Source organism: Carlito syrichta, unplaced genomic scaffold, assembly GCF_000164805.1.
Source record: "Carlito syrichta isolate Samal-C Ts95f unplaced genomic scaffold, Tarsius_syrichta-2.0.1 Scaffold308846, whole genome shotgun sequence".
NCBI lineage: Eukaryota > Metazoa > Chordata > Mammalia > Primates > Tarsiidae > Carlito > Carlito syrichta.
The window spans coordinates 655,509-671,039 of NW_007252942.1; the positions used below are offsets into that span (position 1 = coordinate 655,509).

General features: G+C 44.8%; 1 protein-coding gene across 3 annotated transcripts in view; it reads right to left on the reverse strand.

Moving 5' to 3' along the window:
* Nucleotides 1-7,705: 7,705 nt before the first annotated feature.
* The window catches only part of KCTD1 (potassium channel tetramerization domain containing 1), a 114,651-nt gene continuing 106,825 nt past the window's right edge, over nucleotides 7,706-15,531 (reverse strand). For all 3 annotated transcript variants that reach the window (XM_021716586.1, XM_021716585.1, XM_008066114.1), the window contains exons 4-5: nucleotides 14,949-15,254; nucleotides 7,706-8,706 (exon numbers count right to left, since the gene is read on the reverse strand). In XM_021716586.1, the coding sequence (XP_021572261.1) occupies nucleotides 8,548-8,706; nucleotides 14,949-15,254 (465 nt within the window). In that variant the 3' untranslated portion in view covers nucleotides 7,706-8,547. The remainder of the gene's footprint in view (nucleotides 8,707-14,948; nucleotides 15,255-15,531) is intronic.

Here is a 15,531-nt window from a genome sequence, read left to right on the forward strand (position 1 = left end):
AGCCCGTGCCAAGGAGTCTTGTGGTCAATGGTTAGGGCTATAGATTTACACGCCCTTCAAATTCTTTCGAAATCATCTGACGTGAGTTTCAAAGAAAGTCACCCAAATTACAATCTATGGGAAAACGTGCATTCCTGCACACCTGCAGCAAGCTATTGTTACAGGTGGTCAAGGCCATCATCATTATTTCCTGTGCTAGTTTCTGTTAGCTTAAACCTCTGACAGTTTTTTCAGAGGAGGTGGAATAATTCTGTAGCTCGTGGGCTATTTCCACAGGATTGGGCGGTTCTCTACCTAATTAGGAAAGGATGTAGGCTCTGGGATGAAATTTCAGCTAAGTACTTCCCTGCAATCCCCCAACACCCATCCCCCTCTACCCCCACCAATGGCATTTGGAAGTATTCAATCTGGACTTCAAAAGAATAGGAGATGCCAATTATCGTTTAATAAACATCAGTGAAGTCATAAAAAGGCACGTCACAAAAGCACCCTCAAGATTCTTCTTGACTATTCTTGGTCTAAGTTGGGGGAACACAATGATGTTACCTGGTATTTTCTATGCTTGCCTGATCAAAATTAGTCATCTGCAGGCTGGGAACAGTGGCTCATTCCTGTAATCTCAGTATTCTGGGAGGCTGAGGCAGGGAGATTGCTTGAATCCAGAAATCTGAGACCAGCCTGGGCAACATAACAAGACCTTGTCTCTACAAAAATCAAAATCAAAATTAAAAAATTAGCTAAGCATGGTGGTGCATGTTTGGACTCCCTGTTACTTGGGAGGCTGAGGCAGGAGGATCCTGGGTGACAGAGTGAGATCTCAACTCAAAAAAAAAAAAAAAAGTCACTTGTGTTGGACATTGTTGGACTACAGAGTCCCAGGCTTTTCACTTAGAGACTGAGATTCAGAAATCTACAGGGAGATGGGGTAGAGGCGTGGTAGTGGGCTGGAAGCATAAGTTTAACAAGGGCTTTTGTGTGTCATAGGAACAGGCAAGTTTAGAGAACAATGATAGAACCCATGATGAACTTTTATTCAGAAGAGTTGCCTGACAGTAACAAAGTTGGAGACAACACATCTTTAGCTGGGCAGGATGGCACATGCCTGTGGTTGCTGCTAATTGGGAGGCTGAAGTAGGAAGATTGCTTGAGCTTAGGAGTTTGAGACTGCAGTAAGCTATGATTGCACCATTGCACTCCAGCCTGGGAGACAGAGTAAAACCCTGTCTCTAAGAAAGTAAGACCCTGTCGAAAGAAGGAAAGGGAGGAAGGAAGGAAGGAAGGAAGGAAGGAGAAAGAGAAGACAACAACATGTCTTCTCAGGGTTTTAGTACTTTGTATTATTATTAGTGTGTCACAAATGCTATTAGCAGTTCCTACCAGTAGATTCCTACTAATAGTTACTGCAGTCAAATTTGTGTCCAGTGTCTTATAATAATGCACACTCCATTGCCAATGACAGAGCAAACTCATTTTTTGCATGGGTTAGGGAACCAGAAAGTATTGAGTTCAAACACGGTGTATGTGTGTGCATGTATGAGAATAAGTATTCTTAGATCTTGTATACTTTGGCAAAATTTGACATACTGATGTTCTCATCTGTAAAATTGGAATGATGCCAACTTCACGGGGTTTCTATGAGGATTAAAGGAGAGAACATCTGTAAAGCCCTTGGCACGGTGCCTGGGACCTAGTAAGCATTCAATTCCACAGGGTTGGGCAGCTGTCTACCTAATTAGGAAAGGATGAGAGTCCTGGGATTAAATTTCCTTGGATTAAATGAAGGTAGCTTTTTATCACTATTGTCAGGGTTTAAATCTTTATCATCAGATGATAGTATCAAATCGAGCCACAAGTTTGCATCAAATTTTCATTTTTTGATAAAAGCATATCTTCAAACAACTTAGCTTTTCTTTTTCTTTTTTTAAGAGACAAAGTTTTGCTGTGTTGCCCAGGCTGGTCTCACTCGGACTCCTGGGCTCAAGCAACTCTCCTGTCTTGGCCTCTCAAACTGTTAGGATTATAGGCATGAGTCACTGTGCCCAGTCCAACAACTTAGTCTTTGTGTCATCACACACAATTTCACCCAAATGGAATTTTTCTAGAATGTATAAAATCATTTTATTTCATAACTCTCAGAGTTACACACTGCTAGTCTGGTTGATCTGTACATTTGAAAAAATTGAGTTAGTTCCAACATTTAGACATCTAGAGATTTCACACAAAAGTTGAGACTTCCAGGTTTTAGAAAAAGGAGATGTTTAGGTTCAAGGACCCTGTTCTCCTGTAGTTGCAACCCGTTGGAGTTGAGTAGAGGTGCTCTCCTGAATGGGGCATGCATGCTCTGGTTCCCCTGTCTCGAACTAATTTATGCAAGTTGCATAGCCTTGGTAGACATCTGAGTTTGTCACTCCAACACCTCAGGTGATGCCTTATTTTCTCGTATATCTTTGTATCCTCAGCCCTTAGCCCGCTTTGCATTTCATGAATGGATGGACAGAGAGAGTTACCACCTAATTGTCTCTCCCACCAACAGGCTGTTTCCAGCCAATCAAGCCTGCAGACTCCCTGGTGAATATTGGCAAAACCCACCCTCTGTGATTCTCTAATAGCGTCTGAATGAAGTCCAAACCCTAGGGTGGCGGTCAAGATCAACTCCCCTCTCTCCCGCCACAATCAGATTTCACCTTCCTTCTCTAGTCCACGTTTCCCTTGTCCCCCGTGAAACCCACTGCACCCAATGCTCTACCCCTGCCTTATGCTTCCCCAGTTTGAGCTGCTGCCCCCACCCCCTTTGCTTGCAAAGTCTACCCCTCTTTTAAGTGCCACCCCCCAAAGATGCTTTTCTGATTTCCCCAACTAGATGTGATCCATTGGCATTTGGCATTTCTAAAATCTTTGGTTTGGAATTATGACATGACCCGTATCCCGTTGTGTCTTGGGCTGCAGTTAGGTACGTACATGGCTTTGTTCGTTGCTAGATGTGCAGACAGCCTTGCTACCCCAACTTCCCGGCAACCCACGACAGAAACCAAGTCATGGTTATTCTAGGATTTCCCCAAACCAAGTGCCCAATGTATTGTAAAGTGACTCAAAATATTTAAATACAGGAGTACACATCCAATGTAAGGGGAAAATGCTATTAATAATCTACTTTCGGCCGGGCTCGGTGGCCCAGCCTGTAATCCCGGCACTTTGGGAGGCCGAGGCGAGTGGATTGCCTGAGCCCGCGGGTTCGAGACCAGCCCGGGCAATTTGGTGAGACCTCGTCTTGACAATAAATAAAAAACCCATTAGTTGGGTGTGGTAGCATCGCCTGTAGTTTCAGCTACTTGGAAGGCTGAAGCAGAAGGATTGCCGGGGCCCAGCTGGTGGATGCTGGGGTGGCTGTGAGTGTGCCATGCACTCTAGCCTGGGTGACAGAGTGAGACTCCAAATCAAAAAAAAAAAAAAAAAATCTATTTTCTTCCTCATCTTACTGCAAGATAAAAACCTACTTTTTCTCAAGCAGTTGTTTTAAGTCTTCCTTATAAAGCTTAACTGAACATTAGCCTTGATGGCATCATTTACTTGATGTCTCAGAGTCCTAGCTACTTTAACTGAGAAACAGTATGATACAAGCTCCTGTGTGGTCCTAAGGATTGAATGAGTTAACACAGGTAGAGCGCTCAGTTACAGGACCTGGCACACAGCAAACACTAAATAGAGAGCTATTATTATTACTATGTAGAAACTCACCTAAGATTCAGAACCAGTTTAGAAGTGTCTTGCTTCATTCTATTTTTCTAAAATACTTTATAGAAAAGAACAGATCAAAGATTATGGCTTGTCTGCCCTGGACTAAAGAAATGCATTTTACCCTAAAAAAGAGAGAAAAAAAGAGGTTATTTCAAATAGTAATAGTTCAGGCATCAGTAGCTTTTTAAAAAGTAAGCTTTTATAGCTACCAAGATAATGATTGATTCAGGAAAAGCTCACCAGTGGATGTTAAATCCACTGGCTGAGAGTGTGTTGAGGATCAGGATATTTACACAGTCTCATCCCACCACCCCACAGATTCTCATTAATTACAAAGAGGCAAAGCTACTCTTGAACTGGATACATTTGGCCAAGTGACTTCAACTGGGAGGCAAAATTGCTATCACCAATATGAGCCAAACTGACCCTTGTGATGTGGCACTGTGAGCAGGCCATGACATCACCTGTGTAGTATTCCTGTCCCTACCCCAAGAAGGAAAAATTAACCTAACTTTAAATTTACCAAGGAAGGATCAACCAGACAAATCCAAATTGTGCAACAATCTATACCAGGGGTCCTCAAACTACGGCCTGCGGGCCACATGCGGCCTGCCGAGGACATTTATCTGGCCTGCCGGGTGTTTTTGCTGCCTTAACTTGTTACAACTAGCAATGACAAATATGGAACCAGACATTGACCATCTCATTAGCCAACAGCAGGCCCATAGTTCCCACTGAAATACTGGTAAGTTTGTTGATTTAACTTTACTTGTTCTTCATTTTAAATATTGTATTTGTTCCCGTTTTGTTTTTTCACTTCAAAATAAGGTATGTGCAGTGTGCATAGGAATTTGTTCATAGTTTTTTAAAACTATAGTCCACCCCCCAATGGTCTGAGGGAACTGGCTCCCTATTTTATTTTATTTTATTTATTTTTATTTTTTTGAGTTGGAGTCTTACTCTGTCGCCCAGACTGGAGTGCAGTGGCCGCTCCCGGCCACCACAGCCTCGACCTGCTGGGCTCCGGCGATCCTTCCTCAGGCTTCTGAGTAGCCGGAATTACAGGCATGCACTACCACGCCCGGCTGATTTTTTAATTTATTGTAGAGATGAGGTCTCGCTGCCCAGGTGGGTCTCGAACCCACGGGCTCGGGCAATCCACTCACCTCAGCCTCCCAAAGGCGCGAGATTACAGGCTGAGCCACCAAGCCCGGCTTGGCCCCCTATTTTAAAAGTTTGAGGACCCCTGATCTACACAACAATCGACATAGACTCTTTCTTTTTTGGAGGCAGGGTCTCACGCTGATGCCCAGGCTGAAGTGGAGAGGCACCAGCAGTGCTTACTGCAGCCTCAACCTCCTGGGCTCAGGTGATCTTCCTTCGCCAGCCTCCCAAGTAGCTGGAACTACAGGTGGCTGGGGTTTTTTAAATTGTTTTTTGTAGAAACAAGCTCTAGTTACGTTGCCCAGGCTTGTCTTGAACTCCTGGACTCAATCAATTCTCCCACCTCAGCCTCCCAAATTGCTGGGATTACAGGCATGAGCCATCATTCCCCGTCCCCAGACTCTTCAAATAGGTAGATGTCATGGGAAGACCAAAGAAAGGGGGGAGGGGGGATATTATTAATAATCGTAATGCATGATCCTTGATCACATTCTCTGGGAAAAATTAGCAAACTGGTAAAGTTTGAATATAAACTGCATATTAAATAATAAAAAGTAGTGAAAAAATAAGATGTGATCGCTTAATTTTGTTTGACTTACTTTCTCCTGAAGTACTTTGGTATCTGGAAATCTCTTTGTTCCAAGACTTAAAAATGCGAAAATTACAAGTGAAAAGTTTGTGCCATCGAATTGGATCGGAGTTTTTGTAGAAACAATGTGCAACTGGGTTGTAATCACGTAGCTAGACCAACAATTTATAAAAGAACAGAGTGGATGCTGATGACTCATGCACACGATTCTGGGGAGTACTTGGTTGAGACAACACTAACGGCACATGGCGAGGTGTTGGATCAAAGTGAACTGATGATGATAACCAGCAGAGCCCCAACCTGAGGCCCTTGCAACATTGATTTGAGGACATCTCGCCTAATGAGAATGGACTGCTTGTCAACCATAGAGCAGATTTTCTTCTTTCAGTAGGGATGTGAATGACCTAGCGGCTGGCGGGAGCAGCCCTGTCTGTCCCAGTCTGAGTCAGTGGCGTATTAGTCTCAAATAAGGGGAAATTACAGGACAATGTGGAAGCCTGGTTGGCAGTCATTAAAGTAATTCAGTGTTTGGGCTGCCTCTGTGTTGGAGGCAGTGTGAGGAGCCGTTAACAGCTTACTTTTAGTTTCAGAAGCCAGAAATATTTTCATTACTAGTGTCCTCAGGCAGAGACTTTTTAATTTAAAAAAAGAAAGTGAGTTCAGGATGGAAACAGCCCGTCACCACAGGAACGTCTCTCCAGCCGAAACACAGACTAGTTTACCTGTCAATCTTACCAGCAGGCAATGTTATTTGTGAGTGTCTAGAATGAGGAAGAGGAAGGAAGGAAAAAGATGAGCACAGAGCCGAGAGAGAAACCAGGGTGACTAACACCGTGGAAAAGCTGGGGATGGAATTCTAAGTGATGTTGGTATCTCAGATTTCTTTCTCTTTTTTTTTTTTGAGTTAGGGTCTCACTCTGTCTCCAGGTTGGAGTGCAGTGGCATGATCACGGCTCACTATAGCCTTGACCTCTTGGGTTCAAGGGATCCTCTCTCCTCAGCCTTCTGAGTAGCTGGTACTACAAGCATGTGTCACCATGCCTGGCTATTATTATTATTTTTTAAAATTTTTGATAGAGATGGGATCACACTATGTTGCCCAGGCTGGTCTTGAACTCCTGGGCTCAAGTAATTCTCCTGCCTCAGCCTCCCAAAGTGCTGGGATTATAGGCATGAACCACTGTGCCCGGCCAGGTTTCTTACCTCTCTGGCTAATAAGAAAGTGATTGTTCTGGCCCCAGATTTTCCCTCCTTCCAAAGCCTTAATACCCTACATTTAAGATTTTGTGGACAGGTGTTGTGGTCGATTCAAGGTGGTCACAGACGCTGCTTTGTTTCTTTCTTCAATGAGAGGTGGACTTTATTTCCCCCTCCTTGAGTCCAGGTTGGCTCTGTGTCTGCTCAACCAACAGAAGTACACTGAGCAGTCCCAGGCCCAGCCTTTCAGAGGATAGCCGCTTCCTCTGCCTCCTTCTGGGGTCCCAGCTATCACACGGAAAGAGGCCAACAGCCTGTACTCACTGGCTGCCATCTTGGACAGCCCAGCTTAACTTCACCCCCAGATGACATCACGTGGAGTAGACGCAATCCAGGAAAGGCCAGTTAACATATGAGAATCACAGAACCACGGGAGAATACAATGATTGATGTCTTAAGCCACTCAGTTTTGGAGTGGTCTGCTCTGCAGCTAAGAATAACTGAAATCCGTGTGACTGAAGAGTTCATATAAAGGGAAGCTTTATCCTGCTAACCGACATAGATTAACAAAGCACAGGAAATAACGTTTGCTGAGTTGTAAGACAACCGTCTGGATCAGGAGTCAACATTTTTTTCCTTCACTTGGTTTGGACTTCCCAACCTGTCCTGGCTCTAAGGTCTCTCTTTTTTTTTTTTTTTTGGAATTGGGGTCACTCAGACTGGAGTGCAGTGACATGATCATGATGATCATGGCTCACCGCAGCCTCAACCACCTGGGCTCAGGCCATCCTCCCACTTCAGCCTCTTGAGTAACTGGGACTGCAGGCGTACACTGCCATGCCCGGCCAATTTTTTGATTTTTTTTTTTTTTGGTAGAGATGAGGTCTTGCCCAGGCTGGTCTTGAACTCCTGGGCTCAAGCAGTCCTCCCGCTTCAGCCTCCCACAGTGCTGGGAGTACAGGCATGAACCCCTGCTCCTGGCCTCTAAGGCCTCTTTTTGATGCTCAACATGACACATTTAAAAAAGAAAAATTCCATTTTAATCCAGCATCACACCAATACGTGTGCGTCACACAGACCTTATTTTTTAAACAGAGTTTATTGTATTTAATACATTATAAAATTTGAAAAATTGTAGGAAAGCAGCGGACTTGCAGCAATTCTAACAAGGAATAATTCTGGCCCCTTTGCAAAACTGATCAGTTTAAAAACAAAGTCAAGTTCACGTCAGTGAGGCGGACAAAAAAGTGTGACTTCTGTACAAACTACATTTAAAATTTCATGTCTAACGTCTTTCAAATGCAATGTGCTCAGGAGAGTTTTTCTGAAGTCCTGCCTGGTCCCTGCCTAAAGAGATACACCAAACCTCTGTACGCAAAGAAACTTGATTCAAGGTGTTCGTTTGTTGCTTTTTTTAAAAAAAAAAAAAAAAAAAAAAGGAAAAAGAAAGACAAAGGAAGAAGAAACATGGATGGCTGTTGGCAATGGAACCTGTAGGGAGACTGTGTCCCCACCGCACATGGCTTGTTTATTGGTCAGAGGCCTTGGGGGGCCCAGGACACCTCACGGCCATCACAGCACCAACTGTCACTATCGCCTTTTTTTTTTCTTTTTTCTTTTTTGCATTTCCTACCTTTTGACATATATATATATATTTATATATTTTTTACACCTTGAGGATATCACTATTCCAATTGTTCCCATAGGAGTACAGATGTGGTCTCTATTAGATATAAATGTGTCTTTGATTCGATTTTAGGTCCAGGACTCGGTTTGCTGTCCCAACTGCACATGAATGTCCCTTTGTTTGTTTGCGTTACTCCTTGTGTGTGTTTTTCTTTTTGTATAAGAAACGTGTCTGTTTAGTCCAGAGGCTCTTGCTTTATCCGGATGACGGAGGGTACACGGGGTGTCCGCCTCAGTTCCCGCCGTAGGACGTATTCGCTGAATTGGGACGAGTCCACACCGCCCCCGCAGGAGCCCACGATTTCAAATCCTCTTTGCTGCAACCTCTCGAGGACCTGCAAGGGACCAAGACAAGCATCTGGTTAGGGGTGAGATAAGTCCTTTGGCCACATAAACCTCAAAAGATGGTTTGAGATCTTTTTCAAACGTGCAGTTCTCTGCCACTTCATCCAACCCCCAGGTCTGTTAAACTTCTTCTCAAAGGAATACTCTGGATTCAAGGGCAGGAGGGAAGGAACAAACGTTTCTAAGACCTAAAACATGCCTGTACACACTTGCTTTTCACATGCCTGTTGCAACATTCAGTGGTGTTAGCCCCATTTTTTTTTTTTTTTTTGAGTTGGAGTCTCACTCCGTCGCCCAGACTGGAGCGCAGTGGCTGCTCCCGGCCACCGCAGCCTCGACCTGCTGGGCTCCGGCAATCCTTCCGCCTCAGCCTTCCAATTAGCCGGAATTACAGGCATGCGCTACCACGCCCAGCTGATTTTTTTGTTTATTGTAGAGATGAGGTCTCGCTGCCCAGGCAGGTCTCGAACCTGCAGACTCAGGCAATCCACTCACCTCAGGTTCCCAAAGGCGCGGGATTACAGGCTAAGCCACCGAGCCCGGTTAGCCCCATTTTATAGATGAGAAAACTGAGGCTCATGGCTAGTAAGTGATGGTACAGGGTTTCCAACACAGGCCTGCTTGGCCTCAAATCCCAAGTTTTGTATATTCAATGCTGCCTACTCTGCTAAAAAGGAGGGTCTGCATGGAGTTCAGGGGTGCAATAGTGGCTCACTGAAGCCCTGAACTCTTGGGCTTCAATCCTCCTGCCTCAGCCTCCCCAATATCTGGGGCTACAGGCGTGAGCCACCATGCTTGGTTAATTTTTATTTTTATTTTTTAGAGACATGGGGTCTCCTTATGTTGTATAGGATGGCCTCGAATTCCTGGCCTCAAGTGATCTTCCCGCCTCAACTTCCCAAAGTACTGCGATTTCAGGTGGGCGCCACTGCACCTGGCCGAGGGTTCGCATTTCCAAAGCTCATTTATCACGGAAATACATTCTATGAGATGATAAAAGATGTAGAAAGAGATCTGAATTTACTTAGTTGGTTTTCATTTGTACTTTCAACTCCATTCAGGTTTCCCAATACTGGGCGGATAGTTCATATTTCAGCTTGGAATATTGATGCAATTACAGTAGCAGCATGACTGAAGATGGTGGAGGCTTATCTACAGGTCTTCAAGTTGATAGCACTTGAAATAGACTTATTGCCTTGCATGTGTTCAAGAAGGCAAGAATAAATGCGATGTTCGTATATTAGAAAAATATATGTAAAATAAAGACATTCTAAACTTTTCATATAAACATGAGCCACAGGATCTATTCCTTAACTTTGAAATCAAATGCCTAATGCCAGAAAGATCCCTGTCACCCACATGTCGGACACTCTTAAACACAGGAGACGGTACCTGTGACTCAGGCAAAAATACAGGAAAGCGGTCTAGAGCATTCAGCTTCCTTAGGAATCCAAAAAATATTAGACTTACAAGTGTTTCCTGCCAGAGTTCTAAATTCCATTAAGTGACATCAATTCCACTCTAAAAGCAAGAGGGCTCAATCATAACTTTAAAACAGGGGTCCTCAAACTTTTAAAACAGGGGGCCAGTTCACTGTCCTTCAGATCGTTGGAGAGGTGGACTATAGTTTAAAAAAAAAACTATGAACAAATTCCTATGCACACTGCACATATCTTATTTTGAAGTGAAAAAACAAAATGGGAACAAATATAATATTTAAAATGAAGAACAAGTAAAGTTAAAACAACAAACTTACCAGTATTTCAGTGAGAACTATGGGCCTGCTGTTGGCTAATGAGATAGTCAATGTCCAGTTCCATATTTGTCACTGCTAGTCGTAACAAGTTAAGGCGGCAAAAACACCTGGCGGGCCGGATAAATGTCCTTGGCGGGCCGCATGTGGCCCGCGGGCCATAGTTTGAGGACCCCTGCTTTAAAACATGCCTACCTCAACATTTTTTTTTTGGAATGAAGTGAAATAACTAAATAACTCTCAAAATGTAGTCAACTCTTACTGGGTTTTTTTTAGACTATTAATGTTTAGTCATCTGCTTTTACACATATATGGAATATAATCTGCTGTCTTATAAAACAGATCACTGGATGAGACTGGAAAGCAGGAGAGTCTGTTTTCTACATATGAAAGCTTCAGATGCTGGCAAATTAAAAAAAATAATCCTCATGAGAACATGAACATCCTCCCCTGTAGTGCCTATGTCTGCAGGTCAATTTGCAATGCATATGCACACCAGTCAACAGAAGGACAAGGTGAAGAGAACAACCCCCAAGTTCAAAATCAAGATGTGCTTTCGGGACAGGAGAGTAGGAAGACAGAGAGCAGCTCACATGGAAGATTCTCCAGCAGAGGCAGGAATGCAGCTCAGTGTATGCCTACTAGATGAGAATTCCTTGCCCTGATTCAAGAGGAAGTTGTAATGACACAGACCCAAACTCTGACATCTGGCTTTCCTTCAGTGTTCTTCAGTCACTAAACTGCTAATATAAGGAAGTCCCTAAGTTCTTCCTCCCCAGGAGGAAAATTATGCCAGGCGTGGTGGCTCAGGCCCATAATCCCAGCACTTTGGGAGGCGGAGGTGAGAGGACTGCTTGAGCCTCGGAGTTCAAGACCAACCTAGGCTCATGCACATAATCCCAGCGCTTTGAGAGGTGGAGGTGGGAGGATTGCTTGCGCCCAGGAGTTCGACACCAGCCTGGACAACATAGTAAGACATCATCTCTAAAAAAAAAAGATTAAAAAAAAATTAGCCAAGCATAGTGGCATGTGCCTGTAGTCCCAGCTAAGGTTGAGGCACGAGGGTCGAGGCTATGGTAAGCCGTGACTGTGGCACTGCACTCCATGCTGGGAGACAGAGTGAGACCCCGACTCAAAAAAAAAATAAATAAATAAAAAAGGAAATTATTCAATATGATCCAGTGTTACCTTGGATGTGGTCCAAAGCTTATTTCAGCATAATGCAAACAGCTTATGAAGCCATTACTCTTTAAACATCAGCTTGAACAGAGCAAAGTTCCTTAAATCCAGTGATCATCTGAGCATGTTAAAGCCGCTCAGCGGGATATCGGGTGTCACAGGCCTACTCCCCCAGCCTCTGCAGGCCAGTGCCTCTTTCTTGGAGGGTGGAGCAGGAAGCAAGAGTGGGTCACGGGATTAATCCAGATGAAAATTTGCACATCTGATCAGGGAACTGTGTCAAGCATGTGAATCGATGCTTGCTATTCACTGGCCTGAGGGGGAGGGCTGAGTTCTTCCTGGCTCTGAATGGCTCTGCCCCTCGTGGGGGCCTGGGCAGGGTATGTTTGGGGGGCAAAGAGGGGAGGTTTTGGTGGCTTCAGAGGCTTTTGTACACAGCAGAGGCCAGCTTAGGAACGCTGCACAGGGCAGTGTGGGAGCGCCACACACCTCCAGGGGGCGCCATCTGCACGTGAGAATGTAAATGTTGTTCTCTGGAACCCTGCGGCCCAGCAGCCACCCCGCTGAGAGGCTTGCCTTCCTCTAGCATGCTTAGGGGTCATTTTCTACCGGAGTTTTCTGTTCTGCTCTCAGATGTCTGTTCATCCATTTAAAAAAAATCATAAACAGTTGACCTGGGCAGTGGCTCATGCTGGTAATGCCAGTGCTTTGGGAGGCTGATGTGGGAGGATCGCTTGAGGCCAGGAAGTCAAGACCTGCCCGGGCAACATAGCAAGACCCTGTCTCTACAAAATTAAAAAAAATTAACTGGGCATGATGGTGCATCTGTAGACCCAGCTACTCAGGAGGCTGAGGCAGGAGGATTGCTTGAACCCCAGGAGTTCAAGGCTGCAGTGAGTACAGTCATGCCACTGCACTCTAGCCTGAATGATGGAGTGAGTTCCTGTCTCTACAAAAATAAATAAATAAATAAATAAATAAATAAAAAACATAAAATAAAAATTATAAATAGTTGTGGAACAATCCTCAAGAGGCAGCACGGTATTGGGTGTTTCTAGTCTTTGGGAAGGGTTGGTTTTGTTTTGTTTTGTTTCTGAGTTGGAGTCTCACTCTGTCACCCAGGCTGGTCTTTAATTTGTGATTTATTGTAGAGGGAAGGTCTTGCCAAGTTGGCCAGGCTGGTCTCAAACCCCAGGGCTCAGGCAATCCTCTCGTCTCCACCTCCCAAAGTGTTGGGATTACAGGCATGAGCCACGGTGCTGGCTTGGGAAGAGTTTTGTTGGCTAAATATTGAACAAAGTAGTGGGCCCATTTCAATTAAAAATGGGGGAAAAATTAGCCGGGTACAATGGCTCTTGTCTGTAATCTCAGCACTTTGGGAGGTTGACGTGGGAGAATCACTCAAGTTCAGGAGCTCAAGACCAGCCTGGAACAAAGTGAGACCTCGTCTCTACAAAAATAAAAAAATTAGCCAGGCATAATGGCACATGCCTGTAGTCCCAGCTACTCGGGAGGCTGAGGTGGAAGGATCACTTGAGCCCAGGAGGTCAAGGCTGCAGTGAGATGTAATCGTGCCACTGCACTCCAGTTTGAGTGACAAAGTGATACTCTGATTCAAAAACAAAACAAAACAGAAACAAAGTAAGAGAAAAGGAGGGAAAAAATGAAAATCTTCATTCTGTGGACTTCAAATAGTTTTGTGACACATAAATCTGGAGTGAGGACCCAGGTGTGCCTCTGTTTTCTCATCACAAGACAGGAGATTAGCAGGATTTACCTCTTAGGCTGCTGTAAGAAGACAATGCATGTTCAGGCCACAGCCCTGGATAGGGCAGAGTGTCGGTGCTCAGCACACATGGCTACAGTGCTCCCTACCCCCTGTCTCTAAGGCGCTGCACCTCCTCACATGGTTTAAACCAAAGTTCTGAATTTTACTACCAAGTTTCTTACTCCCATGGGTTATCTATCTTGGAATAAACAGTTTTCCGGTTCCTGTCACAAATCTTGGTCACCCAGGGCTTCTGTCTTATCACCCACAGCCGCTGTCAGAAAACCTTGTCGGCTCTACATTCGAGATACTCAGGATTGGACACTTCTCAACTCTTGCTCGAATCCTAGCTTTGTAACTGGTCTCCTTGCTTCTATTATTTTCCAACTGTTGCTGGAATGCTCATTTTAAAATACGAGTTCTGTCAGGCCACTCTTTTGCTCAAAATCCTCTAACAGCTTTCTGTTTGACTCATATAAGCAAGTGAACCAAACTCAAAAGAAACCCAAACAGGTGGGCATGGTGGCTCATGCCAGTAATCCCAGCAATTTGGGAAGCTGAGATAAGAGGTTTCCTTGAGCCCAGGAGTTCACGACCAGCCTGGGTAACACAGAAACCCCATACCTACAAAAATTAAAAAATTAGTGGGGTGTGGTGGCACATGCCTATAGTCCCAGCTACTCAGGAGGATGAGGCAGAAGGATTGCCTGAACTCAGAAGGCCGAGGCAGTGGTGAGCCATGATTGTGCCACTGTACTCTAGCCTGGGCAACAGGGTGAGACCCCAACTCAAAAAAAAAAAAAAAAGAACCCAAATAAACAACCTTAGAAGAATGCTTACTACCTACCACTCTCTGCAATTTGTCCCTGGCCTCCCTTGCCTCCTGGTTTCTCTGGCCTCCTGTCCTGGCACTTTTTCTCCCTGATTCACTTTCTTCAGGGCACGCTGGCTTTCCTGACAGCCCTTGACATGCCAAGCATGCCCCTACTTCTGGTCTCTAGAACTGGCTTATACCTCTGCCTGGAGTACTCAACCCCAGACACCTGCTTATCACTACCTGGGCAATGTATTTATGTGATTGTGTGTCCTCCACATGGCTCCCCTAACACAGTTCCATGAGCACAGAACTATCTGTCTTGTTCTGTCTCTCTCTCTCTCTCTCTCTTTCTCTTTTTAAGAGACAGGGTCTCACCATGTTGTGGAGACAGGACTCAAACTCCTGGCCTCAAGTGATCCTCCTGTCTCAGTCTCCCGAGTAGCTGGGGCTACAGGCACATGCCACCGCACCCAGCTGTCTTGTTCTTGTCTTTGTCGCCTGTGCTTATCCCAAGCACTTGGCACAATTGCAGGTTGTTCACAATTTGTGGAACAAATGAATGCTGAAGAGCAGTGGGAATTCACTTCCCCAGCAGAAGTGCTACCACATGAGCGTTTCTCAGCTCTTATGAGGAAAGGCACCCATGGGAAGGCAAGGTCAAGTGACAGCAGTCAGAGTGACATTTGATGCCACATAGTGTGCAACAATGCCATACCTGGACTGAGTTGAGGTGACAGTAGCCATTTAGTGGAAACCTGATGACGTGTGTCGAGTCGTGGTTCCAGCCTGCGTTGACAGAGTTGCACATCACGTCTCCGATCTCTGGAAACACCTCTTCTATCAAGGACTTGTCGCCGCTGAGCGTGATCCTTTCTCCAAGGTCTGGGGCCACACGCACCACGAGGCACTCGCAGGGCCTTGAAAAGCGACCCGTTTCTCTGTCCTGCTTCCACCTCTCCATCTCCAACAACATGGGCTGGAGCTGAAAATATTTCGCCTCTTCATATAACAAAGTGTAGTCCTGGAAAAAAAAAAAAAGGAACTTCACAGTGAAAAATATAGACAGAAAGTACTTAAGATGTCCACACTTAAGGGGATTTTTTTTTCCCCACCTCTGTTGTTCTTTCAATACCCAAGTCTGGGTGTGCATTTTTCACTTACAAAATGTTCATTCATTCATTCATTCATTCAGTAAAGATTAAAAGGAGCTGAGTGATCAAGGGTCAGGCAGATCTCTTTTAAGTACTTTACATGAATCAAGTCCTGCAACTCTCATCATCGACCAGTGAATTAGGAAC